The sequence below is a fragment of the Hermetia illucens genome, chromosome 4, assembly GCF_905115235.1.
Source record: "Hermetia illucens chromosome 4, iHerIll2.2.curated.20191125, whole genome shotgun sequence".
NCBI lineage: Eukaryota > Metazoa > Arthropoda > Insecta > Diptera > Stratiomyidae > Hermetia > Hermetia illucens.
The window spans coordinates 20115202-20142862 of NC_051852.1; the positions used below are offsets into that span (position 1 = coordinate 20115202).

General features: G+C 43.2%; 4 protein-coding genes across 5 annotated transcripts in view; 2 read left to right on the forward strand and 2 right to left on the reverse strand.

Annotated features, from left to right (window-relative positions):
* Positions 1-80: 80 nt before the first annotated feature.
* LOC119655466 (ribonuclease P protein subunit p29) lies at positions 81-966 on the reverse strand. Its single transcript, XM_038061368.1, has 2 exons — positions 826-966; positions 81-763 (listed from the first exon to the last, which is right to left on the reverse strand). The coding sequence occupies exons 1-2, from the start codon at positions 839-841 to the stop codon at positions 117-119; spliced, it is 663 nt and encodes a 220-aa protein (XP_037917296.1). The 5' UTR covers positions 842-966; the 3' UTR covers positions 81-116.
* Positions 967-1009: 43 nt separating this feature from the next.
* On the forward strand, positions 1010-1441 carry LOC119655468 (cytochrome b-c1 complex subunit 9). The gene is made up of 2 exons (XM_038061370.1): positions 1010-1228; positions 1298-1441. Exons 1-2 carry the CDS (start codon positions 1097-1099, stop codon positions 1334-1336), a joined length of 171 nt encoding a protein of 56 aa, XP_037917298.1. The 5' UTR covers positions 1010-1096; the 3' UTR covers positions 1337-1441.
* Positions 1373-2125, reverse strand: LOC119655467 (39S ribosomal protein L18, mitochondrial). Its single transcript, XM_038061369.1, has 2 exons — positions 1718-2125; positions 1373-1651 (listed from the first exon to the last, which is right to left on the reverse strand). Exons 1-2 carry the CDS (start codon positions 2030-2032, stop codon positions 1454-1456), a joined length of 513 nt encoding a protein of 170 aa, XP_037917297.1. The 5' UTR covers positions 2033-2125; the 3' UTR covers positions 1373-1453.
* A 5583-nt stretch (positions 2126-7708) lies between these two features.
* Positions 7709-27661, forward strand: part of LOC119654221 (LIM domain kinase 1) — a 30110-nt gene continuing 10157 nt past the window's right edge. The window contains exons 1-5 of one of the 2 annotated variants that reach the window (XM_038059437.1): positions 7709-7817; positions 16182-16746; positions 17068-17154; positions 24184-25375; positions 25438-25592. In XM_038059437.1, the coding sequence (XP_037915365.1) occupies positions 7796-7817; positions 16182-16746; positions 17068-17154; positions 24184-25375; positions 25438-25592 (2021 nt within the window). In that variant the 5' untranslated portion in view covers positions 7709-7795. The remainder of the gene's footprint in view (positions 7818-16181; positions 16747-17067; positions 17155-24183; positions 25376-25437; positions 25593-27661) is intronic. The other variant, XM_038059438.1, reaches the window with a different exon arrangement.

Below are 27661 nucleotides of genomic sequence, written 5' to 3' on the forward strand. Positions count from 1 at the left end.
CGTTAACGAATCCAGAATATTCCGTTAGCGATTCAGTTGAAAGCTTTCTCCAAACAAATTTCGCAATAAACCTACAAGAGTACTTTTGGAGATTTGCGTATATTATAACAAAAACTTTACAAATCTAAATCCATGAAATTTTTCATCTTTTTAACAGAACGCTCCGCTGGTCGTATAGTTAAATGTTTCCCTACAACAGTCAACTCCAAATTTCCTAATTCTATCACAAAAATGCACTCCGACTTCGGCACAGTCCGCAACTTATCATCCTCCCCCAATATCTTCAGAGTGTTCTTCGTATCGATAACGACTATCCCAGAGATTCCCACGAGACTAGGACATTTCGACCGAGTGACCAGCACCTTTGCGCCATGTAAATCCGCTTTGACGAGAAGTTTGCTGAACCCATCATACTGCGGATCGGCCACGTCCGGAACACGCTCCATTGCATCAAGCCCCAAATGCTCCTTCATGTATCCTTGCCAGAGGTTGTGCAAAGCGAGCATGTCGGCATATTTAAGGGACTTTGTAGGCAACGAGTAGAAACCCATATCGATGCGGTTCTGTCGTGTCAGAGCTTTTTTCTTAACGGCTCGCTTTTTGCGGGAGAGTTGCTTTTTAGATTTGGTTCCGGTTAAGACGAGGACATGGTCAGGGATTACGTTGATTGCAGGGCGACTGAGTGGGTGGACCACTTCGCTTAGGGTGTCTTTTACCTGTTGAATATCGGCTGGAAGTTGAGTGCATTTTGATGACTTTTCAGCTGAAAAATGATCGAAAAAGTATATTGCTGGAGAAGAGTTCAGTGTGAATTTGAATGCTCACTTGATGCCGAAGCCATGATCCGAAAATTTGGTTGTCGTAGCCAAATCAGAGCTCGATTTGTTTATATTTACGACAAGAAATGACGGCAGCAGCGCACATGAGTTCAAAACGTCATCTCCATCAAAACTCACCACATTTCTCCTCCATGGCCTACCCATCCACGTAGGAACCAATCATTGGACTCCTCTTTCGACCACAGTTCTTCACTTGTCACTCGACGTAGTTGTCGAAAAGTTCTCGTAGCGATTACCAGTCGAATAAATCCTCGAAAATGAAGGCCTTGTACAATTCTCTCTTCAAAAGGACCTCCACCTACGCCGTTGTCATAATGGCATCTGCCTTTTTCTTCGAGCGCAGCTTCGATATGGTGTCCGAGTCGCTGTTCGAAACCGTGAACAAAGGAGTAAGTCCAGCCGTCACATAACCAAAAAGGTCTCCCAATAAATTACATAATTCCCTGACTTCCCAACAGAAACTCTGGAAGGACATCAAAGACAAGTACGAGCAGTGAGTCGAGGAGCCGAACGGAATGGATAGAAACTACGAGTTTTAGTCTAACTTTGCAACATCTTAATGTATTTGCGTTTAAGACAAAATAAATAAAGTTTACAATAACGTTCGGGTGTTTTCACTCAGTGACTTCCCAGGGCTTCTCCGGACGGTGTCGGTTCCACGGGCGAGGTGCCTCGAAGCGCTCCGGTTCGGACAGTTTCAGACCGTTTTCTTCAAGGGTTCTCAGGAATTTGTCCAATTTGCTGTTTGGGTTGGGTGTTATGTCGCAGCGCATTTCGATTAGTCCTGACTCGAGGCAACGTTGAGCAAGGACCTGAAACGGAAGAACGTAATGCATGTCGCCTAGTAATCGCTTAGTACTATGGAAGCATCCACTCACCCTCGCCAGATTCACGTAGGCCGATGTGTCCTTTGTCTTGAACAACTGTTTCTTGATCGCCCACTCTGATGTGCTCGCTGTTACCACTGGGCCCGACTCGAAATGCTTCACCTGAGCCGTCACATAGCGTCCTGATGGGTTTACTTCGAGTTTGTACCAAAAACTGCGGCCTGGCTTGTCGAGATGGTACCCATCTGGCTTGTAGGCGATCCGCAGCAGTTCCAGGTTGCGCGGGTTTCTGTTTATCATGTACTTTGCATCCGTTGAAGGAAGCGTGAGTTGCCTAATTTTCTCTGCAATTCGCGGGAACCTCATTTTTATTTAATTAACTCGAACTGATTAGGAAGACGCAAAGCAGAAATCCAGTGACCGACGAGGTTATGTTTTCATGGTGAGATGTTTTGACATTTTTGCTGACAATCCAGTGATGAATATGAAGATTGGCTGAATATGTTCATTATGGAAATATTTCGGGGAATACCCAATCTTCAAAATGTGAACGTAATCCCACTAATTACCTATGCCAGACTGAGATTGGATGCTTAAAATTTATTTTACTTAACTTCTGCCAGGATTTTTCTGCAGCACAGCCTCTACATTATATTATTCAAGGAAATGGTGCGTCTAATTTGATTAAATTTACGGTTAAAGTCCAATCACATTCAAGGCGTTTTCTTTCAGAAGTTTGTCATTGTGAAAAAATAGTTGTTTTTTTTTCCTTAGGAAATATTCGCCCCGATATGTGTATTATCGCTTCACAACAAATATGTTGGGAAATTAACTAAAAGTAGTAAGAAGTAACAAAAACGCTCAGAAAGCGAAAGAGTTGAACAAAACTGTTTTTTTGTTGCTCAGAATAAAAAAAATCGATAGAGGTTGAATTTTCAGGGGGTGAGGAGGGAGATGCCCCTCTGCAAAGCCGACGAAAACTCGTGGAGGTCAGCCCCCTTTAAAAAGTTATGGCTCCCCACGTCAAAACGTTAAGGTTTAATTTTGAATTCTATCCCTGCAGGGATAAAGGAGAGTAGTCCGCTCTGTCAAATCCAGTTGGAAAGTCGCGGCAATCACCACATCTTAATCGAAGGGGGGGGGGGGGGGGCGGTTGTTTGATCTCATCAGGATAAAGTTTGATTTAAAAGCCCCACCTCCGCAGGGAAGAGAAAAAGAGGGTATATGGGATGAAGAACTAGGTCTGTCTTCTACTATTTTAACGCACCCGGGCAGGTGAGAAGGGAGCGGTCCCCATATGTAACCTACCTTATATATCGCAACGATAGTTATCCTACCAATAAGCTTATTAATGACACGAAAATACGCCTTTTCGGCGCGTCATAACTTTTTAAGGAGTGGTGACCACTCTAAATTTTCAGTTGGAATAGAAAGGCCCTCTCCTTGTGACAAACCCAACTTTATCATGACAATATCAAAATACTCTTCGTTTGAAGTGTCATAGTTTTTCAAGGAGAACGACCGCACCAATTTTTTAAGGAGACTTAGGAGAGGGTACCTTCCATTTCTCCTTCCATACCCTCCACTTTTGATCAAATTAAATAAAACCCGAACGTTCTGGTATGAAAAAAGCCTTGATTTGAAGCGTCATGACTTTTTAACGGGGGCATATGATCGACGAAATTCTTTAACGGGACTAGAAAGGGCCGATCTCTTTCTTTTTCATATCGCCCCATTGTCTCCCGCTCACAGGGTAGGGTTGGAAATTCAAATCTAACCATGATGATATCAAAAAACCATACTTTGAGAGACCATAACTGTTTAAGGGGGGAGAGGGTAATCGCCACGAGTTTTTATCAGCTTTGAAGGGGGGCATCCCTTTCCATAAACTCTCGACCCCTTCTGGGGATGGGGTTAAAAATTCAACTTTTGCCGAAACTGCCAATTCTAGGTTACCCCACCAAATAACCTAGAATATTAGTCACTCCTGATTAGCCTAGACTTCTAATAATAATAATCGTTGGCGCAGCAATCCATATTGGATCAGGGCCTTGAAGTGTGTTAGAGCACTTCATTCAAAACCGAAACGGTACACTACAGTATACTGTAGGAGGCAATGTGGTCAGCATTGCGCTCGTCCGAAATTATTACCCTGATTTGACTCAGGTACTCATTCATAGCTGAGTCGACTGGTATCCGACGTCAAATCACGATAAAAATCCCGCTGCCACAAGTGAGATTTGAACCGCGACCTTCCGTACGATAGCCTTGTGCTCTAACTACTCAACTTCTAATAAGGCGACTAAATTTTCATTGTTTTTATAAAAACTGGTTAAACTAGGAATAAAACGAGCAGATTCTTTTTTTAATTAGGGTAACCCTAGTGTATTTAATCACAGATATCGATATTGTAAGCGCTGAGGAACGAAGGAAGTGGAAACGGATCCATAGAAGTAAAGATCTCATTGCTTAGGCAATCGCTTCCAGTGAAAGCCAACTCCATGTGCCGATACCTTGACGAAGTACGAGATAGGATGCGTCATTATAGAAAGAATTTCATCATTACATTAGTCAGACAAGCAGAACCCCCAAGGGAAAAGAGCTTGCAAGTGGTTGCATGTTTTTCATGGTTCTGTGAGGCACGGTGACAGCGGACTGCTTATTCGCGATGATGAGCAGCTGAATCGTATGGCAAGCCACAATTATCTTTAACATCGACGTATTCAAGCCGATTAAAGCTGCTGGCGTTGGCGATTTCCCAGGGAACTGTTCCTTGGAGCCACTGCAGCCTCTACATAGTTATTACTTCCACTTATTCTTAAATCCTGGGATCCTCGCTAATCAGTGGAATAAGGACATGGTTGTTAAGCTTCCAAAAAACAACATCTGACGTCAGTCTGACAATTTGAGCCGCTTTGCGCGCTTCGCTGTCGCAAAGGTAATAGCTAAAATAATTTTGAAACGCCTCAGGGAACACGTGGAAAAACTTAGCAGGTTAGTTTCCACTGTAGATCGTGATCCCTCTGTCACTCGAAAGCTCTAGCTTCAACCAATTCATATCTACATGGCCTAAGACAATATCTAACGAAGAATACGCCAATGTACGAATCAGATACCCATTGGTTAGAGGGCGAAAGTTGCAGGGGACCGGCCATTCTACTTTCCGGGCTGGAAGGACGGGTGGCACTGTCTCAGGATAATCGATGAGTAGATCACTCTAGAACTAGAGAAAGAAGATTGCAAGCTTTACGGAAAACCTTGGGAAGACCCGAAGGTCATTGCCCCGAACTAACAGTGATGATGAGTATGTGTGATTGGTGCGCTGTGCCTTACATAGAGACATATGGCAATCAACAAAAATATCGAACCAGACCCTGCAAAACGACAAATAAAAACGAATTGTCACGACGTCGCTGTTCTTTGCTATGAGCCTATATTATGGTGAGTATGTTATTTGCTACGCCAAAGTTAACAAAACACTTGAAAGACATTACCAATGTTTGGCCTTTCTAAGCACGATATTCGCGCTGCTAAGAGTGGTCGAGGAGGCAATCGAGAAAGTAGATTTCCTCAATCGAGAAGGTAAATTTATCTTTTAGGTTGATTGGTAGCACAATGATAGGCTTGGATTTGAGCATAACCAGCATATAAAGCGTTTGCATTGATCTGAATCAAAAGGATTATCTGTCAACCAGACGAATCAAATGACTCTTAGTTGACTTGACCAGCGTCTTCCATAATCCTTCTTGGTGAAAGTCTATCACTGATTCTATTGAAAAAGGTCCTGTCATTTTCGCTGCGTAGATCGATACATAGCCCCCGACCATCTGCAAAGCGTATTAGCTTGTCGAGAAAGTCCAGGGGCCAAGGTTCTTGACGACGTCAGTATGCATGGCTTTTGCAACCAATCGATAAATAAGCCTTCTCCATGATGCGAGAATACTTGTTGCCGAAGAGTAATGCGTGTGCTCTGCAATAATCACACATAAAACTAAAAATGTAGGGCAGTAGTATTTGAGCTTCTTTTGATAGACACAAGAGATCATGGATTACTTGCTACATTTATACGCCGACAGACAAAAGCCTGGCCAAAGCCTAGTCGTTAGAGAGCTGGAAATCCATATATGAATTGAGGAGAAGCCTACTCGCAGTTTCCACTGAGATATTGCAAAGATCCGGAACAGTAGAACTGTCTTGCAGCGCAGTGTGGAGTCGAATGTAGTGGGCAATAGCTTGCTCCGAAGGATGATCTATGCGCAAAATGTATGCCAGGCCTCATATCCTCCCATGAGCTTCAGGGTTTTCTCCTGGAAAATGCCTATAGCAGTCACTTTGGTTGAAGTTCTTGGTAGTTGGGGTCACTGACTGAATTGAAGGATAACAAAATTCACCTGCGACTCTGAGTCGAAAAGAGGTTAAGCGAAATTTCCGTCTCCAGAGCTGCTAATAATGTAGAGGAGCAAAGGATGCTTTGGGCTAGATAATGAATCAAAGGTTCCAGTCATACTGGAGGTGACCTTGGCAGAAGCGTTTATGAGGAATTGCTACCCTGCTGAGGCTTGTTACTGTATCGTGGAAGAAATTGGAGCGTCGACTCGGAGGATAAATCTTGGAAGGCTGTTTTGAGTGGGGGTAGTTACAACACTTTAAACGAAGCGTTACGAGGAGAGGCCTGTATGCTTTGTGTTCAGCTGAGAAGAACATGAGAACTTGGCCATATACTATACCAGATTGACGACATTCCTCACCACAAACTTCAGGAATTCTTGAAATATGGAAATCTCAAAAGAAGGGACGGTCAGTCTCCAAGCACGCTACCTCCAGCTCGGTAGTTTCGCTAATACAATCAGGACATCCAGGCGTATAGTGTTGCCTAGACAGTTTCGGCCCACGGCAACAGAGATTTGGACAATTTTTCAAATACCATCCCCCGATTGAAGAACTTGGCGATGTAGGTCTCGGCCACCTGTTTAAGATTGTTATACTTGGGATACAGCCTCTTCTCTATCCCCTTGTGGACACCAGTCTATCATCCGACGAGGTTTTCGTGGTCGTGAACGTGAGTGGCAAACGCGTCCTTGACTGCCAGTCAGTCGTGTAGAGCATCAATAAAGGAAGCAGTTTCCAATGGGTCTAGCTTAAGTAACAAAAGTGCGGGAACCTGCGTATGTTTGAACTCCGTAGAAGACATCACCACCAGGTCGACCAAAACAACGTGCACAGGGAAATATACTGGAGCTGGAAGCCATCCAAGAACTCTTCGTGTGCATACATTATCTCGTCGCCAAGTGCCTCTGATAAAAGTGCCGGTTAAGCGGTCCGGTCATAACCGTAGCCAATGCGCCTACGCGTTGTGCAGAAACTTTTATACGCCAAATTTTAAGGCTACCCTTCGCGGGCTGCTTGATCTGACCATTTCTGAGTCATTACCTTCAGATTTTACCGTTTTTTATTTTCAAGCGAATTATGCTTGAAATTTTGTACGACACACCATCTTGTCATTTCTGCGTGGTATGTTCGGATGAGGGTTGAGGTCTCATCAATTTAGACTGCATAGAGTTTTGCGCTCCTGCGTCATGTTTTCTTATGTCAGCTTTTGGAAGTACGCCCTAGTGGTGCCGAATCGCTGTTGGGGAAACTCGATTTCATGAGCTCGTTACACAATTCTAGATTCAAAATTCAAATCAGGGGCTTCCCCTAAGTGTAAATTTTTTTTACCTTTTAAGCAAGGTTTGAAATGGTCCGGAGATTTATGAATAAGGAGAAAGCGATGATTTTACGACTAAACATTCAAAGAATTCGTCTCCATGCCCTCCATCCCCCTAATTTAACGCATTTGCGTGACTAGCTCCACTTTTTGTCTATTTTTATATCGAACTTTGCCGGCAAAACATCCCAGTTTCTATTTTATGACACTTTTCTAATTGGATTTAGGCCTGTCATGTTTCCCAACCTGCTCGGATGACAGCAAACACTGGGAAAACTGCTTATTGTTGTTGTTTCCCCACACATCCCACTTCTCTGTTTTGTTGCTATTTCGCTCGTCATCTCTCGCCTCTCGTTCCGTTTTCATGTTTTTCCCTCTCGCTTTCAATCGAAATCGCGTCGCAAACAAAATAACATGCAACGATGGGAGAAAACTCGAAATTTGGTAAATATTTTCACGAAATTCGTCTAGATTTAGTGGAAAATTGAAAATTTGTGTGTGCCGTAATCGAAGGATCGGGAAATGGTGCCGTGTTACGCGGAATCCAGTGTTTTATCGAAGATTTCAGTAACATGCGTGGGATGAGCGCAGGTTGCTTCGCGGACTTGTTAGTGGATGTCTTGTGCGGAACAGATTTTAAGTGGAATTTCCGCTGCGTTGGGTCTGGATTGGTGGAGGCTGAAGGGATATGAGTCAGTGGAAGGATAAGGTCGGGCTGAACCCAGTTGGAGGCCGCATTCCTCGCGGGATCGCTTTGCGTAACTCGAACGTTATGTGACATTGATGGCAGCCGTGCTTGGCATTCTTGTTCTCTTCTTTGTGGCCGCCCGCCTGCCGCGGCGGCGACTCGCGAAGAAGCGCTGATTTGCGGTCGAAGCGGTGCCAAGAAGAGCGGGCGTCAGCAAGTGTCGCTTGGATTCGTGCAAAACATCAAAACCAACGGCTCGCGGCCGCCTTGTCCGAGTCGATATGCTCCCGGTTTGGTCAAAACCACTTAAAAAGTCAATTATTGAATGGAAAATGTGACGACGTCGCCGTGAATGAGGAGACAACGCAACAAGCACTGGCTGTCCGCGGACTTTGAGCTGGAGCGGCTTCTGTGGCTGATGAAAAATGGAAATTGGTCGCACCCACGCATGACAACAAAGCTGAGGACAAAACAAACGTCGTCGATGGCGCTTTGTTGTTGTCCGGTCGCCCCACTAGCGAGGGTTGCGCCGTGCTCTTGCGCTCGCCTCGCTTGAACGACCTGGCATGGCGTAGTCTCGTGCATTTCTGCTAACTCTGCACCGTGGTTCGAGCGACTGCAGGAATTGCATTGAGGTCAGGCACGGAGTCAACAAGTGGCCATGGCTGCGCTACGTCGTTCTTTAATTTGCCAATTGGATCAAATCCAAGCCAATTGTGACGTCGGAGCAATTTCACTGATTGCAAGTGCAGCATGCAATGCGCTCAGCGGCCTTGGCGGATTGATCCGATTACTGCGTGCTCGCGGGGAATGCATTGGGAACTCTCATCCGCTGGCCTGCTCGCTGGAATTCCGGACCGTCCACCTGCTGGGCTTGAGCGTCTTCGCATTGTGTCTTATCAGCGTGGCGAGTCGGCGCAATGACTCATGCGACTCGCTGCCCGCGGCGTGCAGGAAATTGCTGGAGCTGGAACGGCCACCGAAATCACCTGTACGGGGCCTTTGTACCGCCCCAAAGAGGCTGATGTCACTCATCGTTGCGCTGCTTCGCTCCCCGCACTGCAATCTGTTCGCGGTTTGTGTTTACACGCGAGCATTCGCTGGTGCCGCCTAAAGTGCTTTGCGGGCTCGCGCTGATTAGATACTCGAGTTACTTCCTGTGTTACCCTTTCCGCTGTTTGTGACGCTTTCTGGGTTCAACATCCGCTGCTTTGTGCAACGTTGCGACGAGAGGCTCCCGACGTCCTCGGTTTTGTTAGGTCCAGGAATCCAGGGACCGCCTAAAAACTGGTCGACCTGATACATTCCTGAAGTGTTCCGTGGCTGCGGAAGGTCTCAATGTCGTGATGTAGTGAGTTATCGCCGGTTATGATGTTTGATCTATTTATAAGCGTGGAATGTCTTTATCAAGTTTGCAGATGAATCAAGGCACGAATGTGGTGTGATTGCAGCACATAATTTCGGTGGAAAATTTACTCAGCCGCATACGTGGGGGATTACGCTTGTCCAGGTTGAATTCTTTGTCTCTCGGAAGCAGAGCGCTTCTATGGTTTGAAGGCCAGAAAGGTAGACAGAATTTCTGTAAAACGTGGCGGGAATTCCTAATATTATGGGGAAGGTCATGAGAGCTTGGCAGAATTGTCGTCTTTAGTAGGAATTTAGTCGTTAATTCCATAGTTCTTCGTTTAGAAGTTCTTGTTTATGTTTTGGGCCTTTTTGTTCTGTGTTTATTTTCGATCTGAGAGAGCTTCTTTGAAGTCGTTTCTTCTATGACTATCCACACTGCAAAAGGTAGGAATTATTGCGATTTGAGTAAGTTCCACTAACAAGTGTATTGTGTTTGCGTTAGTCGATTGTGCACTGCCCTTCGTCAGTGTTTGCTCAATCAGGTCCGTTCAATACTCCTCTTCTCTCGCGTGGTTACGGCTCATTGCAGGCCCATCTGGTTCAAAATGCAACAAGCGTCTGCGGCCCAAAATTATTCTTTGTACGAAGATTTCTTCGACAGATTGTCAGAAGGCCATATCGTTTTATTCCCCTCTCTTCCTTTCATCATCTGTGTGTTCCCTTGGCCTACTACTCTTGGCTTTCTTCTCCCAATAATTACACCAACCCTTCCTTTATCCACTTCCATGAACACCTGTGAACCCTTCAATTTAACCTTTACTAGAAATTACTTAGATCCTACTCTTGATCTTGTCCTCTGTAACCTTCCTATGCGTTGCCTTTCCCATGCCCGTCATCCTTTCGACTCCACTCCCCTGTCTGAAATAATAAAACTTGTTTTTTCTTATTCGCTAGTGTTGATATTTTTATTTTTGAAAATACCGATATTTCGGAAACCACTTGTTCCCTTCATCAGGGGCCTTCACAAGGGCCCTGTCGTTGCCAAGTCTGCCAAGTTTAACTTCCGTAAGATAAACTTCGAAGGTCTGAACTCAGCCCTGGCGACAATCAACTGTTCTCCCCTCCTCTCTACATTAAGGTGTGCCCAATTACTCTACACCTTCTACATCATTTTATCAAATTTTCTTCCCTGACCCCCCTCTCTCTCTTAAGTCCCTAAGATCTTACCCTGCCTGGTCCACCACTCACGTCAAAAACACACTGCGGGGAAGAAGTTTCTGTCTCCTAGATACCTATGCCGACTTTGTTTTTTCAAGACTCTGCGTTCCTCGATCAAATCCCTAATACTTAAGTGCAAAAAGGAATTTCTGGGACAGTATTGAAGACTGAATGGAACGCGAAAATTTCAAACCTTTCGCCGCTCCCGTAGTCCCACCCAGCTATCTCCTTCGTCCATTAAATTTTCTGGCTCCTCTGCTAACTCCCCTTAACTATTTTGTGATTTACTCTGCCGTTACTTTTCCTCGGTCTATGCTTCCTCTCCTCCATCTTCTTCCCTACTGCTGGCGGATGTAGCTTGTAGGCGATGCGACCATTCCCTTGCTTACCCCTCTCGTTGTCGAGTACTTCATTGACGCCAATTTTGGCCCTGGTTATGACGGGCGGTCTTCCAAACTTTGTTTTGCTCAAAACTGGTCAGTCCATCTCCTTTCCTCTATCCATTATTTTCAACAAAAGCCTTGAAGGAATCATTTTCTTGGCCTGTGGAAAGAAACTCTCATCATCCCAATTCACGTCAGGGAGCGCATCCCAATTCACGTCAGGGAGCGCATACTACATATACTGACTTTGTTAAAGGTTTCGACACTCTAAATCACACGATACTTCTGTTCAAACTTTCGTCTCTAAGTGTTCCTATACTACTTATTTCTTGGCTTGCTTGTTACCTTTCCAACCGATCTTGCCACGTTTCTTTTGATGGCTGCACATCTCGCTCCTTCCCCCTCTACTCCTGCGTTCCACAGGGGTCTATTCTGGGTAGACACTCTGTTTCGCTGGTGCTCTGTTACTGGCTTAGCGCTAAACGTCAGAAGGTATCAATCTATGTGCTACTCGCTCACCCATTGAATTCTCCTACTCTCTTGACGGACATTTCTTCTCATATCAGAACTTCACTGAAGGCTTGGGAGTCGTTAATTCACCCGTACCCTCTTCCTTAAGAAAAACTATCCTCGCCGGGATTACCGCCTCCGTTTTCATAAGACAGCGTACAACCTATCTTGAATTACGAACATTTTTTCAACTTTCCTCGGGTCTAATGGACTGCTCCGCCTCTAACGACATCACCTGCCGTCCTGCGTCTTATAATACACGCGAAGCAGACATTTTCAATGTGCCCTTCATGGAGCTCGAACTCTATTTTCATTCTCAGATTTCTAGACTTTGTCGACGCTATAACCCACAACAGCTTGGTCCTTTGAAATTATCTTCTTTAAAGTGGTTTTAAGCATAAGTTAAGGCTTTTGCTTTCTCCTCCTCCTGAGTGTAATAAGTAACTAGAGTAGACTTTGTTTATTGTTCGTTAATAATAATAATAAGAGTCGGATATTGTGTAAATCACTTTTTCATGCTTTGGCTTTCATCACGACGACGATTTCATGGCATCTGGGTTGATTCCTCACCCCTAGGCCCCCAGGCTAAATCCTGAGAAGCTTGTTTTTTATCGCTTCAACCTTGAGGTTATTAAAATTTAATGGGGTTCAGACAAGATTGGCAAAGAGCAGGTTAGTTTTCGCCCTGAACCTTCCTATGTTGGGCCCACAAATTTTTTTAGGGATCAGTGTGAAACACTGTGTGGAGTTGGGATGCCTGCTTTACTGCTTCCCGAACAGAGAGTTATGTTGAACAAGTGCGCGTAAACGTTCTGGTTAGAAGGTATAAGTGGCAGTGGATAGGTCATATATTGGAAAAGTGCTACAACTATGGTATACCATGTAGTAGATTTTACTATCCTAGGGTGCTCAGGCCACAACGAACAGTAGAAGGGAAATGTAGGCTATCCAGGAAGTCTTGGAAGGAGTTGAAATACATCTCCAGAAACGGCGTTTCGGTCTGGTCGCCATGTTGTGTCTTACGCGCGGGTTAGTTGCAACTATTTGTAAATAGAAAGAGTTGCACTTTTTAACTGGGGGCTTCTCTGTAAATAGCCACCAAAATGTTAGTTGAATAAACTTATTCGCTGGATCTGTATCCGATGCAGAGCGGTTCGAATTTTTCCTTACAGAATGGGGCACTTAATAGTGGCTACAAATCAGTCCGGCCGGATTATCATGGAAGAGTGTCAGCACATAGGTGTTTGCTTTAAGGTCTCTAGACCTTACTGGCAAAACGAAATATTGCGTCCTCGGCTTCCAGAAGTAAAAGTAGTTCCTTTGGAAGAAACATTGAGCAAAGTGGAATCTTCAGTTTCAGTTTAGAAGATTTTACTTGATCCTTTCTTTTCTGCCTGTCAGATGCGGCAGTCAAAATGGTTGAGCGGAAGCCTGTTGATCTGGTTACTCTGGGGTTGCATTGCGGTCGTCACGGATTTTTGCGTTCGTCTTTATGTTATGTTCAAAAACTGGGAATGAAACTATGCTAACATCAAGTTATGATGTCCGCGACAAACAAAAAAAAAATATTCCCTGTTCTTTAAGTAAAATCTCTCAAGAATATTCTCACTAAATTTCATAATTATAGCCGCAACAGAAGCTATAATGACTTGTAGCCAACATCCACCGATGTTTTGGAGTCTGCAGAGAGAGAATGGACAACTCGATTTAAATAAATAAGTTAATTTTTAAACTGAAAGAGACAATTTTGAATATTAAACGCGATTATCTGAAAATCGTGTTTTAGTAATTGTGCCTGTGCAGTGGACATGACTACTAAAAAACTTCTAGCTTAATCAATGCTCAATTTTTATCACTTATTTATCTTGATAATAGACGAGGCTCATTGATAGAAATCAGCCGTTAGGATTGTTATACTCCTGGTAAATATTTGCTCTCCTAAATCACTTGTAATGTTTGATATATGGTGACTAATATCCCTTAAATGGAGCATATCGTGTCCACCACAGTTAAGCCCTATCGTTGCCGGTTCAACAAAATGTGCTTCAACTCCTTCCAGGTCTTCCTGGGAACCCTTCACTCCTCGTCTACTGTTCTGCGTCACGTGTTTCTATGGTGGCCAATTCGCCGGGATCTCCAGCAATGGAATTCTTTATTTTTTTAGAGCCTGACCAATGCACTGCCACATTCGCCTAATCAATATATTTACCACATCTGAGCCTTAGTTCTTCCTTCACGATTTTCTCAGGCCAGACTACACCGATGTTACAGCGGATACGAGGTTAGACAATTAGGTAATGAGACTGATTCCATAAAAACCGTATATTTAAAAATTATTCTACAACTTTGCCACCCCTTCAAAGTAGTCCCTTTGGGCAGCTATACAGCGATTTCATCGCGTTTTCCACTCTTCGTAACATTTCTGAAACGCTTCGACTGGGATGTCCGCGAGTACCCTCATCACGGCCGCTTGGATGTCCGTAATTGACTCAAAATGGGTTCCTTTGACCACCGATTTTCTTCTAGGGAACAAAAAAAAGTCACAGGGTGACATATCGGGCGAATAAGACGGCTGTTGCAACACGGCGTTGCAAAGGCTAAATACTGGGACACGCTGAGGGCGGTGTGGCACGACGCGTTGTCGTGATGAAGGATCCAGTTACGAGCGATGTCTGGGCGTATCCTCTTTGTTGACTCGTTTTCGCAGTCTTTCGAGTACTTGGCGATAGTAGACTTGATTTACGGTTTGCCCCGGTGGAACAAATTCTTTGTGAATGACTCCACGCCTATCAAAAAAGGTAATAATCAGCGTTCTCCCCTTCGACTTGCTCATGCGAGCTTTTTTCGGGGAGCGGGGCGTGCGGAGACAAGAGCTTTGGCGTTCAGTTTCCGGGTCGTATTGGAAAAACCAGCCTTCATCGCCTGTAATAACCTGATCAAACAGCGTGGGATCGTTTTCCACTTGTTCCAAACAGTCTTCTGCGACGGTCATTCGATGTTGCTTTTGCTCATCAGAAAGGTTCTTTGGAATCATCTTCGCGCACAACTTTTTCATCCTGAAATCGCCTGTTAAAATTTAACTGACTGTTTCATGGTTCATACCCATTTCCGAGGCCAACATTCGAACTGCTAAACGCCGATCTTCACGGATTAGGGCGCGCACACGCTGTGCATTCGCGACAGTCTGCACCTCGACTGGTCTCCCACTCTGCGCTGCGCTTTCCACGCTTTCACGCCCCACCGTAAACTCTTTATGCCATCTAAACACCTGGGCACGACTAAGAGCACTATCATCATGCACTTTTACAATTTTAGCGTACGTTTCCGGAGCTGTTTCGCCCAATTTGGCGCAAAATTTTATCGTGACGCGTTGCTCTAGATTTCGATTCTCTATTTTCGTGACGAGCACCACCAACACACGTCTATCCAACACAACACAGCAGGCGAACTACACAAGCTAAAGCGATGATGAATATATCAATGGAAAGGGGAAGGATGTCGGGGAAGGGAATTTGAAGGTTGCAGGTTTACCACAAGCGCGGCAATAAAATCAGTCTCATTTCTTAATTGTCTAACCTCGTATAGGTCTTGAAGAAGGCTTGACGTACCAGTGGTGATCAATTTCCATGTGTTGCTCCCATATAAAAGCACAGAGAGCATATTGGTGGAGAACAATCTTAATTTGATGTTGAGGTATCTGCATTTCTGAATTTTCGAGAAAACAGTGAAGGCAGATCTGGCATTTTCGATGTCTCGAGCGACACCAAGCTCGGTGCTATCCTCGGCAGAAACAACGATATCAAGATAGATAAATTGAACGACGTCCCGATGTTTTGCCCAATAATGCAGATAGGAAGACTGCGGTGACCAGTTAGACTGAGAATCTTGGTTTCGTTGGTGTTCAATTCGACTCTGCTTGTCTCCCTTTCCTTCCATGTCCTATGGGCAAGGCAGCATGGAGAAAGTCACTGATAACGGCGGCAGGATGCAACCTTGTTAGATCCACAGTTTGCCTCAATGCAACACGCGACATTTTGCTATTAGGTTCTCCGCAATGTTTCTCCTGCAGCTTCAGATACAAACCCGGTTCACGCTGTCGAAAGCCTTCCCGAAATCGATGCAGAGTAGGTGATGCGGAGATTTGAACTCCGAACATGGTTCCAAACTCATCCGAAGAGTGTTAATGTGCTCAATACAGGAGGGCCCAAACTCGAAACGAGTCTTCTTTTTGCCGATCAAGCTTTCGAGATGTTATTTTAATTTGTTTCTGGATAACTTTAGCTACATTTTTTCATCCACTCGCTGGGTAAGATGTAGGCTTCCCAGGATTTATGGATGAATGGAAGAAACTCTTCAGAGACAATTCTCAGGGTCATGATCTTCTTTAAGGTTGCGACATCCGAACCAGTTTGATTTACGGTTGTGTTAAAGCACACTTCATGACACTTCATTTCTGAAATCTGGCACCAATCAGACTAAACTTTAGTATGGCACATAAGCTAATTGGAATGATGGAAGTTGTAAATTTTTTAGAAAGTAACGCGAAATGAACGCGTGCACTTTATCGCTCATTTTATAGTAATATTTATGTCAGGGAAATTTTGTTACTTTTGATATTATGGTGTTTAAAAAAGTCTTAAGTCTCACTTTCTTTTTTTTTAGATAAACCATCGATATCCTGTTCGGGTTGTTTGAATTCTGTTGACGAGCCCGAATATGTATCCGCCTTAGGACAAGAATGGCACACGGACTGTTTCCGATGTTCAGCATGTGATGCCAAACTATCAAGTTGGTACTTCGAAAAGGACAGCATGCTATTTTGTAAAGATGATTACTGGATGAAATTCGGTGAATCATGTCAACAATGTGGTGAAGTCATAACTGGGCCAGTAATGGTAGCGGGTGATCATAAATTCCATCCCGAATGTTTTTGTTGTGGTTCATGTAAAGCATTCATCGGTGACGGGGAATCATATGCATTAGTTGAACGTTCGAAATTGTATTGTGGACAATGTTATCGTCGTCAGATGAATCCATTGTCGAAATCATCGGCAAATAGTAATAATAGTGCGTCATCGATCAATAGTAAACCATTGCATTCTATACGCTTGATTGAGATACCGTGGAAGAAGGGCTCGAAGAGTGGCTTGAGATTGTCGCTTGATGAGAATCAATATGGTATGCCGATAACTGCAGATTCAGGATGTCGTGGTGTACGAATTTCTGAGTAAGCTGTTTTTCGTTACTGTCCTTAGTTTTTTTTTGGTGAAGAATTGATTAACAAGGGACGGAGTTGATCTGCATTGCATTCTGACACCCCCGCGTAAACATTCACTTGTATATCACTCAAACAAATGGAGAACCTTCCGGGAACGCTACGCAATGCAGATCAACTTGGGTCCACTTACGCTAAATGTAGTTTTGCGATACATAATGTTTCTCAGTGTATCATTGACACGATAACGTTATTAAACAAATGCTAAGCCAGCGCTAAGAAAATGTAATGACTAACAAATCTTTTTGTATTTCTTTTGTTCTTGATAAAAAGGTCTATTTGTAGAATATATGGACGCTTGGGGAAATACGTGTTCTCATTCATTTCCTCAGCCTTCGATACTTGCTGTGGTTCTTATAGGTATCAATCAATGAAATAACTGATATTTGTAGTGTTTAGTGTTTCAATGTGATTCCTATTTTGGTTGGAAACCCTATTTTTGGTATGAAACTATTTTTTTGATATGACGATATTATTACCGCAAAATTTTCATATGTTTTCTGTGGAGTTATTTGTGCTGATTTTGTGTATTTTTCTTGGGAGTACAGAACTTTTTACATTTAGTCCTTCAAGCATGCTCTTACATTCATTGTCAAACAAGGATAATCACCTGCTGAATGTTAGAATCATTAATGAATTGTAAATATTATATTTCGAGATATTAGTCAAATTTCTCATTATTAATTTAAAAAAAAACTATTATGTATGTTCATTATGTTTCCTCGCTTTATTTATCATTTTTCGTTGGTCATTAGCCAGTGACTCTTTCGGTCATGTGGATGAAGTGTGATGTATATAAACACAATCTTGTATAGATATACTTCGGGAACGACTCTTCAGTTGGTCTTATTTGCATGCAGTTAGAAATTTACCTAAAAAAATAAATAATAAAAGTATCTTCTGAAGTGTCTAAACTTTATGCGATGAATGATTGATTTGGTTTTCTCTAATTTGGAGACTTCTACACTGCCAGTATGTTTTCAGAGGCATTTGATATTTTTTTCTTTGTCCATCTCTGTCAGTATGAAATAGTTAAAAATGCTTGTTATTCATGAAAGCGAATCGTACCATTGAGAAAGGAACTCGAATCTGGATGATGCAGGTCAGCCCCTTTTAAGCGGTTTCTATTAAGCAGGGAATGTTTATTATAGAATTTAATAGTGTCTGGATGGCTCAAGCGGTTAGAGCGCGGAGCTGTCGTAGCAAAAGGTCGCGGTTCAAATCTCACTGGTGGCAGAGGGATTTGTTATCGTAACTGGATGCCGGATACCAGTCGACTCAGCTGTGAATGAGTACCTGGGTCGAATCAGGGTAATCATGTCGGGGGACTGTGACGGCCTGGAATGAAGTTCACTTCAAGGCCTGATTGAATTGGATTGTCACGCCACAGATTATTATATCCGAGTTGTCACAATCTCGGCAGATGCCGGATTTTACATAATACTAGCACTAAGTGCCATGCCTTCAGGGTCGGACAATTCTACCTACTTAAATTATAAAGGGGCGCCGGTGGCAGGTCAATGGGATAATCCGTCGAGTACGTATACAGAATGGTAAATTTCTGCAAAGTTTGAACCAGACTGTGTGAAGGTCGCAGGAGATCAAGGGAAGCTGTTAGGCATTTAGGTACAATACTTGCAGCTGACAATATTATTGGAACTACAACCACCCACTCGGGACGCCAAATTTCGTTGATTTTCCGAGCCAGTGGTTATAGTTCACCTTCTTCTCCATGTATTTCCGTTCGATGTTGCTATTATGGGGGATAGTAACATCAATAATATACGCGGAGCGGCGTATCTTGTCAACTAACAGTAGGTCGAGCTTGTTATGTGGAATATGGTGATCAGTTAGAACTTACCGGTCCCAATACACACTGTAAGCAGAACTATCAACTACTGCTTGCGGCTCAAATCTGTGTCATACCAGTGCAGCCAGAAATGAGATGGTGCAACGTCTCTAACGCCGAACCACACATTCTGCACTCGTCGTTTTCCACCCGTTCTTTCATCATGAGTTTTTTATAAGCTCGGGTAGCGACCACCCCGTCCTGAATGCCACATATGTATCCCTCCGTCTCAGTAAAGAGCTCCCCAGCACACAGCCATCTGTTCGACAAATGTAATTGGAGAAATGATTGATAAAGACAATTCACGTGTTTATCGTGCATTGCCTTCTACTTCCATTCATCGATCCGATCTTGGTCCGACTTCACCTCATTCAGAGGATCGAAAGATCGATCCTTCAAGATAAGTGGAGTCAGTCCGCAGTCTGCCTTGCAGATAGCCGCATGCAAGGGACTCGCCGGGTCTTTGCTGTAAAAATAAGCGCGTAACGAGTTGACTTGGCGATGATGTTCTGCCGCCACGTCAACCAAGCCCCTACCTCCGATGTCACGAGGCATGTTCTTCGTCCACGGCAACATTCCGATTGCATAAACAAGTGAAGGAATAGCGTATATATTCAATGCGCTTATTTTATTTTTCCCCGAGAGATGCGATTTCAGTACCAGCTCTACACGTCGCAGGAATTCGGACAGCAGAGCAAACCTTCAGATCACCAACTCGAGCATGGGTTTCTTGCAGAATTCTTAGGTATTTGTAGAATCTATCTCGGTCATAGCTTTGATGTGGAAGTCACCAATGCTATGTCCGGCATGCGGCTCGTGATGACCTTTGCGGATGGCTTGGATTCGACACTTGTCTAATTCAAGTTCCATTCGAATATCACGGCTGAACATGTCTACTATTCGCAACAGACTTCTAAAGTGGTCGTCAGTACCAGCATACAGCTTGATGTCATCTAAGTTTATCAAGTATATCAGTTTGCATTTAGCACGTAGGCCATACTTTATTGCAAGACTATGCCCTCTAGCATCATTCAGTAGCCATGAAGGAGGTTCAGTGCCATGCAAAACCAAAGGGGACTCAGTGAATCCCCCTGGAAGATGCCCCTCCGTATATGGATGGGCTCTGAGGTATTAGCACTCTCAGATGTACGCACTAATAAGGTGGTATGCCATCCTTCCATGACTGTCGCCAAAAACCTTTAGTTCGTTTCGGGTCAATGCGATACCGATGTACGATATCGATTAGTCAGATATGCGGGACACTGTCGAAAGCCTTCGTATTATAGATATAGCAGCTAAAGAGATTTCTTTGGCCTCTAGTTGCTTGTCCTACAAATACCGAGTCGATAATGAGTTGCTCTTTGCAACCCCTTGATCCAACTCGTCAGGCTTTCTCCTCCTCGGACACAATATTGTTAGTCTCGAGGTGCGCATTGACTCCTCCATTAATAATGGGCGTTATGATTTTGTAGAGGGTTGGTAAGCAAGTAATCGGTCTTGTGTCTGCAGGGTCCTGCACCGTGTCATTCATAGGGATAATCCCCGCAGTGACGAACGGTGGAAATTCCTCCGGCCGACTCATGACGTTATTTATACTGTGTGCCAGTCGACTGTGTACGCTAGTAAATTTCTTATACCAGAAATTTTGCACCCGATCCAGACCTGGGCCCCACCAGTTCTTCGAGCTGTTTATGGCTCCTCGGACTTCCTCTTCGGTAACATCCGCAAAATTCATGCCAGGCGTATTGGCATCGCGGGTGTCTTTATCGGTGATCCACTCAGCATGCTGGGCGAGTAACCCCCAAAGTCCACCCCAGTAATCTTTCGCTTCCGTTACTGAAAAGTGTGCTGTCTGGATGCTCTGCTGGATTCGTTGAGAGATCTGAAGAATCTACGCTGGTTCCGCGCGTATGTTGCATTCTGGATATGTTTGAAGTGACTTTCGCCATAACGTCGTAACCGACTGCATACGACAGAAAGTTTCTGCTTTAGTGTGTCCAAAATTTCAACTATGGTTGTCTCGCTGGGGATGGCATAGTTTCTGTAAACTCCCTGCACTTTTTTTCTCACCCGTCTGCTGACATTGCCAGTGTTAATCCGAATCAGTCTAGTCTGTCCTGCCTTAGTGAGTCCCGCTGATGTTTCAGACGAATTTTCCATGGTAGATCTCTTCAGTCACTCCAGCAAATAACGCGAAAGCGAATCTTCTGGCCTGTAATCTGACAGCCGCAACTGCGCCACAATACACAAGTGATTGTAGTTGAAGCAGCGACATATCAGCACACAGTCGCGATGCAATCTCGTCATTGATTTGAGATGGAATTCTGGGAGTTGCTGGAGATGCATAGTGGCCTGGTCTATGCAAAGAATCCATATCCGAGAATTATATACACGCTCTTTGGAATTCATCCCAAACCTCTGCGGAAACCTCAGCTAGACGGTGGAGAAGAGTGCTCGGCGAGTACTGAAACTGTTGCCTGCAGTTCGTCGTGATGTTGTTGATGCCGCCGCCTCTGTCTCCATCGATTCTTGGCCACCAGTTTCAGCGATGACTTCAAGTTGAATGCGCTCCCTGATGATGCTTTGCGACTTGCTGCACCGTCGCGTGCGCGAATTGCGGGAAACGCTCGACGAATTTCTGGTGCAGCAATGGACGGTAGGATATTGTACTCGCCCCCGCCATTATTTCGTAGTAGGAGCGTATGATGAAGAGGTTCATTTCCTCAGTCCACTTCATCGGCTGCCTACGCGAACCTACTGAAGTGGTCGCCACAGATTGTGGTGGAGGAACGTTCCTGGTCATCGTGGCGTCTAGACGTTGAACTGCCCCACGACTAGTGGTTTCGTCGCCGTGTTGTCCATTACGGGAGCCCAACCAAGTCAGGCGACTCCCGCCGGTTATACGTACCGAACCCCAAATTTCTTCTTCTTATTTTTGGGTTTGCATTTTATGCCTAACTCCAAGGTGTAGTGATAGCCTCCTCTGTGATCTGCAAAACTGCAAAGTTCCTGCACTTTCTTCACCTACTCCCTGAGACGCTGCGATGGCAAACAGCCATTCAGACTGAAGCTATCCATCCCTCCTCCTTTCACAACCGGGCTTGGGATAAGAATCAACAAGCACAAGAATTGAAGCGGGCAGACTTTGATTCAGAGTCAAATTTTACAAATGTTACAAATGTTCTTATCTTTTCTGATGAAACACTTTTTCATTTTGAATAAACAAATCTGCCGGCATTGCAGAGACTCTGTGGTTAAAACATCAGAAGACCTTTGACTTACTAAAGGTTACGGTTTGAACTGGAATCTCGAGATGGGGTACCATCAGACGATTTTATTTAAAGACAACAACAAACAACAAATATTAGACTCCAGTTTGGAGATTGAATGTGTTGCCAAGTACTCAATTCAGAGTACTAAACAAACCCGTTTTTTTTAAATCGCCCTTTTTGGAAAATATTTTCTTAGCCAAAAGGGACCCTTTTAGAAAATTTAAACGCAAGATTGTTCATCAAAATCGATATTGCCCTTCCAAAGTAATACCTATTGCCTGCAACACACTTATGCCAGCCCTTCATTCAATCCACCAACGTTTTTACAGTCCGCGCTTGCTTTGCCTATCAGATTTTAGATTCTTTCATTATCTTCTTTCGGTCGTTGAAAAGCCATTCCGAACCGATTCGATTGAACAGAAAGGAACCGCAGGGAGCTAAACAAGTTGAATTCGGTGGCTGCAAAATAGGACCCATAGGTCCCAGGAGGGTTATTTTTCCAATTGGGGAGTAATTTTCAACCCAAGTAATCATTCCAATTATTCGATTTGAGATTATCCGCACTGCAGCGCCATGGCTTTTAGACTATTTGTAGACCGATGTGACGATGGCAAATGTTCATCTATCCGCCCAAGCTCAAAGCCTCATCCCATGATTTTGTTTTAATATAGATCTAAAATCCGATAGATCTCCCTGAAATGAGACAACCACTTTTCTCTTGTTCAATCATTTCATGAGTTGTAAGAGTAATGAAAGGCATTATAAGTCGGAGCACTCAGTCCGCAATAAGCATATTGTACTGTCCTCTAGACCTTCGGACAACTTCTGTTCTTTCGCGTCACTACATTATTTTACGAGGTCTTCCAAAAATATTTCAGGGACAACGGCTATAAATTCTTTGAAAGTAAATATTCTACAAGAATTTTATTCGCTTCAAAGAAGTCTTTTCCGTCATTTTGCGAAGGACTATTAGCGATTCACTTTTGATCTATTAGCGACTATCAAAGAAAGCTTGCCTTACGCGCTCCTACGAGACTGTTAGTTATGCCTGAAAAGTTCATAGTCCATCCGGCAGCCTCTTTAACTGAAAACTCCATACACATACCGGGAGTCGGACGGCAAGATCAGTTGAACCCTAGCCGCCAAAGTGTTGCATTCCACTCGCGTACCGGCTTGGTCGAATTCGCTTCAGGTCAGCCGGTTGGTTCTTCTTTCCGCACATTTTCTGACGGCAACAGGATTCTTGTGGCCCAGGTCCTTTTCCACCTTGGTTATTGGGGAAGATCTCATAGTCGTTGAGCTTCTCCTAAACGGACCCGGCTTTCGATACTGAGGAGTCTCTCCTAACTCTTTAAGCTTGGGCTGTATGGAGGTTGAGAGAAATAATGCGGTGTGGGTTCTAGTTAACAGATCGTTGACATCAAAACATTTGCATTTGGCGTTCAGGTAGAGAACTGTCTTTAAAATAGACTCAAGAGGTATGAACTGGAGGTGGGCAATGCATCTAACGTTAAAGTAGTCGCCAAGATATGCTTTTGGTTTTGGACTTTCTCAAGTCACTTTGACCTTTTTACCGGAGGAGGAGGACTCTGAGATGTACTACTTTGAACTCTGCTTTATTGCGGCTAGATCGTTCGCAAAAGTCTATGTCTAATTACCGTTGATAGTTGAATTAAAAAAAAATACCATTTTCATTTCCAAAATTTTTTTTGCATAGAAGCATTCGGGCGTTCATTTGTCCGTTGGTCAATGCTTTTATCGGTTAGAATGCGATTAAAGTTTTCGTTGTGTACACAATCGTTGTATGTAGCTGTTAAAATCTCAACTGTTCCGACAAGCATTCCTGCTATATTTCTTAAAGAATTTGTTTGAAGCATTGGGATGGGATCGTAAGTTGTTAAGAAGTGAATGGATTCAATGATCTTACATTTGTGTCTTGGTCTCTTTGTTGGAATTTCAATTATTCCTTTACGGCTTTTGCTTGCTTAGATAGTACAAATGCTTGAAACTTCTTCAAATTCCTGATTAGCTAGATAAAAATGATCCATTTGTATGGAAAACGGTAAAGGTTATTTAAGTTATGATTTATTTATACATTTTTTAACGTTTCCTGTTAACCTTATTATTTTTCACTAATCACCTTCGCTTTAACATCTCTCGCATGTAGTGCTTGCTTAAATCACTGTTGCTATGTTTTTACATCTCTCCAGACTTCACATTTGTCTTCTCTGAAAATATATCATTAATTCCTCCTCATCAATTCTCCAGAATCGATGTAAATACAGATCTTATGACCCTTCATATTGGAGATCGCATCCTTGAAGTAAATGGCAATCCTATAAAGGATACATCGCTCGAACAAATTGATAGTCTAATACAAAATAGCGATAAAGTCCTTCAATTGACTATCGAACATGATCCGGAAGATATAAGTCGCAGTAGTAGTCAAGTGGACATCACAGGACGAACAGGATCTCCGCTCCAATCAATTGATTTCAACAAGAATGACGGGCGAGCAGCACACAAAGACTTTAGTGACACTGGAAGTGGCAATAAACTCTCAAAACAGGATAAAGAACGCTTATACAAACGCAAGGATGAAGGTTACATTAGTGGAACAAAGACACGACAATTACGTAAATCGAAAAACCTCAATATGAATTGTTCGAACGCTACGAATAGTTTAAAAGAAAAGGAGAGATGCTCGAGTATGTCCAAATTGTTGGATGAAAACCATCCACCGAATGTTGAGTTGTATGACTTGGCGCGAACAAAATCGTTTCGGGTCGAACCAAAGCCACAACAAATTTTTCGAGCTTCTGATCTAGTTCAAGGCGAGCTGTTAGGGAAAGGATTCTTCGGACAGGTTTATAAAGTGACACACAAAGTAACCAAAGAAGTGATGGTTTTGAAGGAATTGTATCGCGTGGATGAGGAAGCACAGCGGAATTTTCTAAAAGAGGTTGCTGTGTTAAGGTCTCTCTCGCATCATAACGTACTGCGCTTTATCGGTGTTTTGTATAAGGATAAAAAGCTGCACTTAGTCACTGAGTTTATCCCGGGCGGTTCGTTGAAGGAGTTAATTCACGATTCTGGCTTGCCACTGCCTTGGGAGCAAAGAGTCTCCTTTGCCAAGGATATTGCATGCGGGATGAGCTACTTGCATTCTATGAACATCATCCATAGAGATTTGAATTCACTTAATTGTTTAGTTCGCGAGGATAAGACGGTGATTGTAGCTGACTTCGGACTAGCTAGGATAATAACAACTCCCATGTATAGCACGAGCGATAAGTGGTTGGGGAGCGGAACAGGTACAACAGGTCGCAATAAGAGTCGTCAGAGGCGTCAACGTTATACTGTCGTCGGGAATCCATACTGGATGGCACCGGAAATGATGAAGGGTAACAAGTATGATGAGAAAGTTGACATTTTCTCGTTCGGGATAGTATTGTGTGAAGTAAGTTGTAGAGAAGAGTTTTTGTTTAATCCGGAGAAGTTAAATGGTGATTCGTTTCATAGATTATTGGGCGTGTTCAAGCAGATCCAGATTATTTGCCAAGGACGTCCGATTTTGGACTGAATCAGAAGGTGTTTAAGGATAAGTTTTGCATGCAGTGTCCGGAGGCTTTCTACAAGATTGCGTTTTTGTGCTGTGAACTGAATCCTGACAAGAGGTATTGTATTTTAGTGTGAAGGTTAGGTTTTGGGTCTATTTAAACGATTTCCAAGAGAAAGGTAGTCTTTTGAAGGATTTTAATTTTTTTTTGGAAGTGTTGAAGTACATTTTAGTATATTGATGGAGAATCAATGGGTTTTCTTTTTGTATAGATAACAGTGTAGTATAAAGTTTTGTTATCGTACGTCTCGATTGGAGTAACTCTGATCTCGGTTATAGCATATTATACCATCTGTCTGTGTCTAGTATTTGAGTAAGCCCTGGAACATGAATGTTAATTTCTGTGTTCCTTGTTGCCGATAATCCATCCTGTAAACTATTGGGCAAGCGAGAACTTCTAGCGGAGCGTGCATCCGAGTCCAGTTTTTGCAGGTTCCTTATTGTCGGTTGAACGTTTGACTTAAAACAGGTACAGAGTTTCTTAGATTTCAATGCTTTTTTGTTCTTGGCTGTCGTCACATGTTGAGTCTACATTATCAACCGCATATGCTAGTCTTAACCTAATGATACACATCCCATATTAACAAGAAAGGTTGCGTGATTAGGGCAATACAGAATGTATTTCTACTGTAAAAAGGGCGCGGTGACACAAGTAACGGACAATATTGTTCCGCAAAACAATAGTTCCTTACAAAATAAAGAGATATATGTGAAAAATAACACTTAACTTCATAGTCTCTACGAGTTTTAAAAAGTTTCAGACACGTCTACTGATCCGGCTTTGTTAAAACTTTTTTTGTTAATTCGCAGGCTGATCTGACTGAAATCTAAAAATTCGACTACGTAATGAGCATTAATATGCTTATTCTGTCGACGGAAACCTGACTTCTCAGTTTGGCCTTCGTATTGTTGATGTTGACTTCTGTGAAAAGCCGTTGAGGAGCAACGTGTTGTAAGTAGTTGTGTCCAGTCACTCCCATCACAAGCATTATCTAATTGACTCGACGTGCTAACTGCGTGTCAAAAAGACTGTATCCAGGAGATTCAACTCCCAGTGCATTCTTCGAAATTTTTGTAGGCAAAAAATCATTGCAGATCTTCGACCGCGACGGTAATTGCGGGATTTCGTGCATAATGTCTGGCGTTAGTATCGTGTACTTTATGCAATGCACATCCATCTAGTTCTGGGCATATAGTATAGCTGCTTATTTTCTCTCACATGAGATGGGAAACACACACAAGAAAACCATCTAAGCCCTATCGATACACCACTACTTTAAGCACGTGAGTCAAAGATACATAATGACATTCTGTGCGTCTGGATTTGCTTCTCCGACGTACAGTCTTCTTGCCGCGTGTGATATGTCTGGCACAACACACAGATCCATCAATGTTTCTACATGTTTTTGGAAGGAGGTTTACTTTTGTTTAATTTAAATGATGGGTGAGAAAGATTCACGCGATCAAAGGGCATTGACATAGAATTGCAATCTGTCATACCGAATCTGCGGAGTGCATCTCTGATATATCCTACTTTGGTTACTCAAATGTCGTCGTCATCTCGTCGGGAGTCCATTTAGAATCTTTTGTTTGAGTTGCTTATGGCACACTTATGCAGCTTAACGATCGCACTTTGTATTCGTTTGCAAAAATCATTTACGTCCTGTTTACTTTTCCAATGGCGTTCTGATTATTTTTCAGGGATAATAAATTTCAGGATTTCTTGCATTGGTAGTTCCATTGAAACTTCCTCTTTCAAAATCTCCTTCGATTGCAATCATTTGCCGCTATTTGGACGATTCAGGGCTTAACAAAGCTTGTGGAGTTTCTGTTAAATATGTAATTTTGTTTGACTGTCTATGATGGTGCACTACTTTGGTACTACTTACGGGGTTTCCCGAGTCTATAGCTACGCCTGTGTGTCTTTCTTGGTCATTTCGGCTTCTGGCGAGCAGATTTTAGTTTTTCGAATATCAATGTCCACAAATTTTTCAAATCCTCATCCTGTATTTGTTAAATCAACTGCTGTCTATTTTTATGTCTGGCCGTCGTAAATATCCTCTCTTTCAATCTGGACCACACATTTACTATGGGATTCAAGTCGGAAGAGTGCAGGCTGATCTGTTA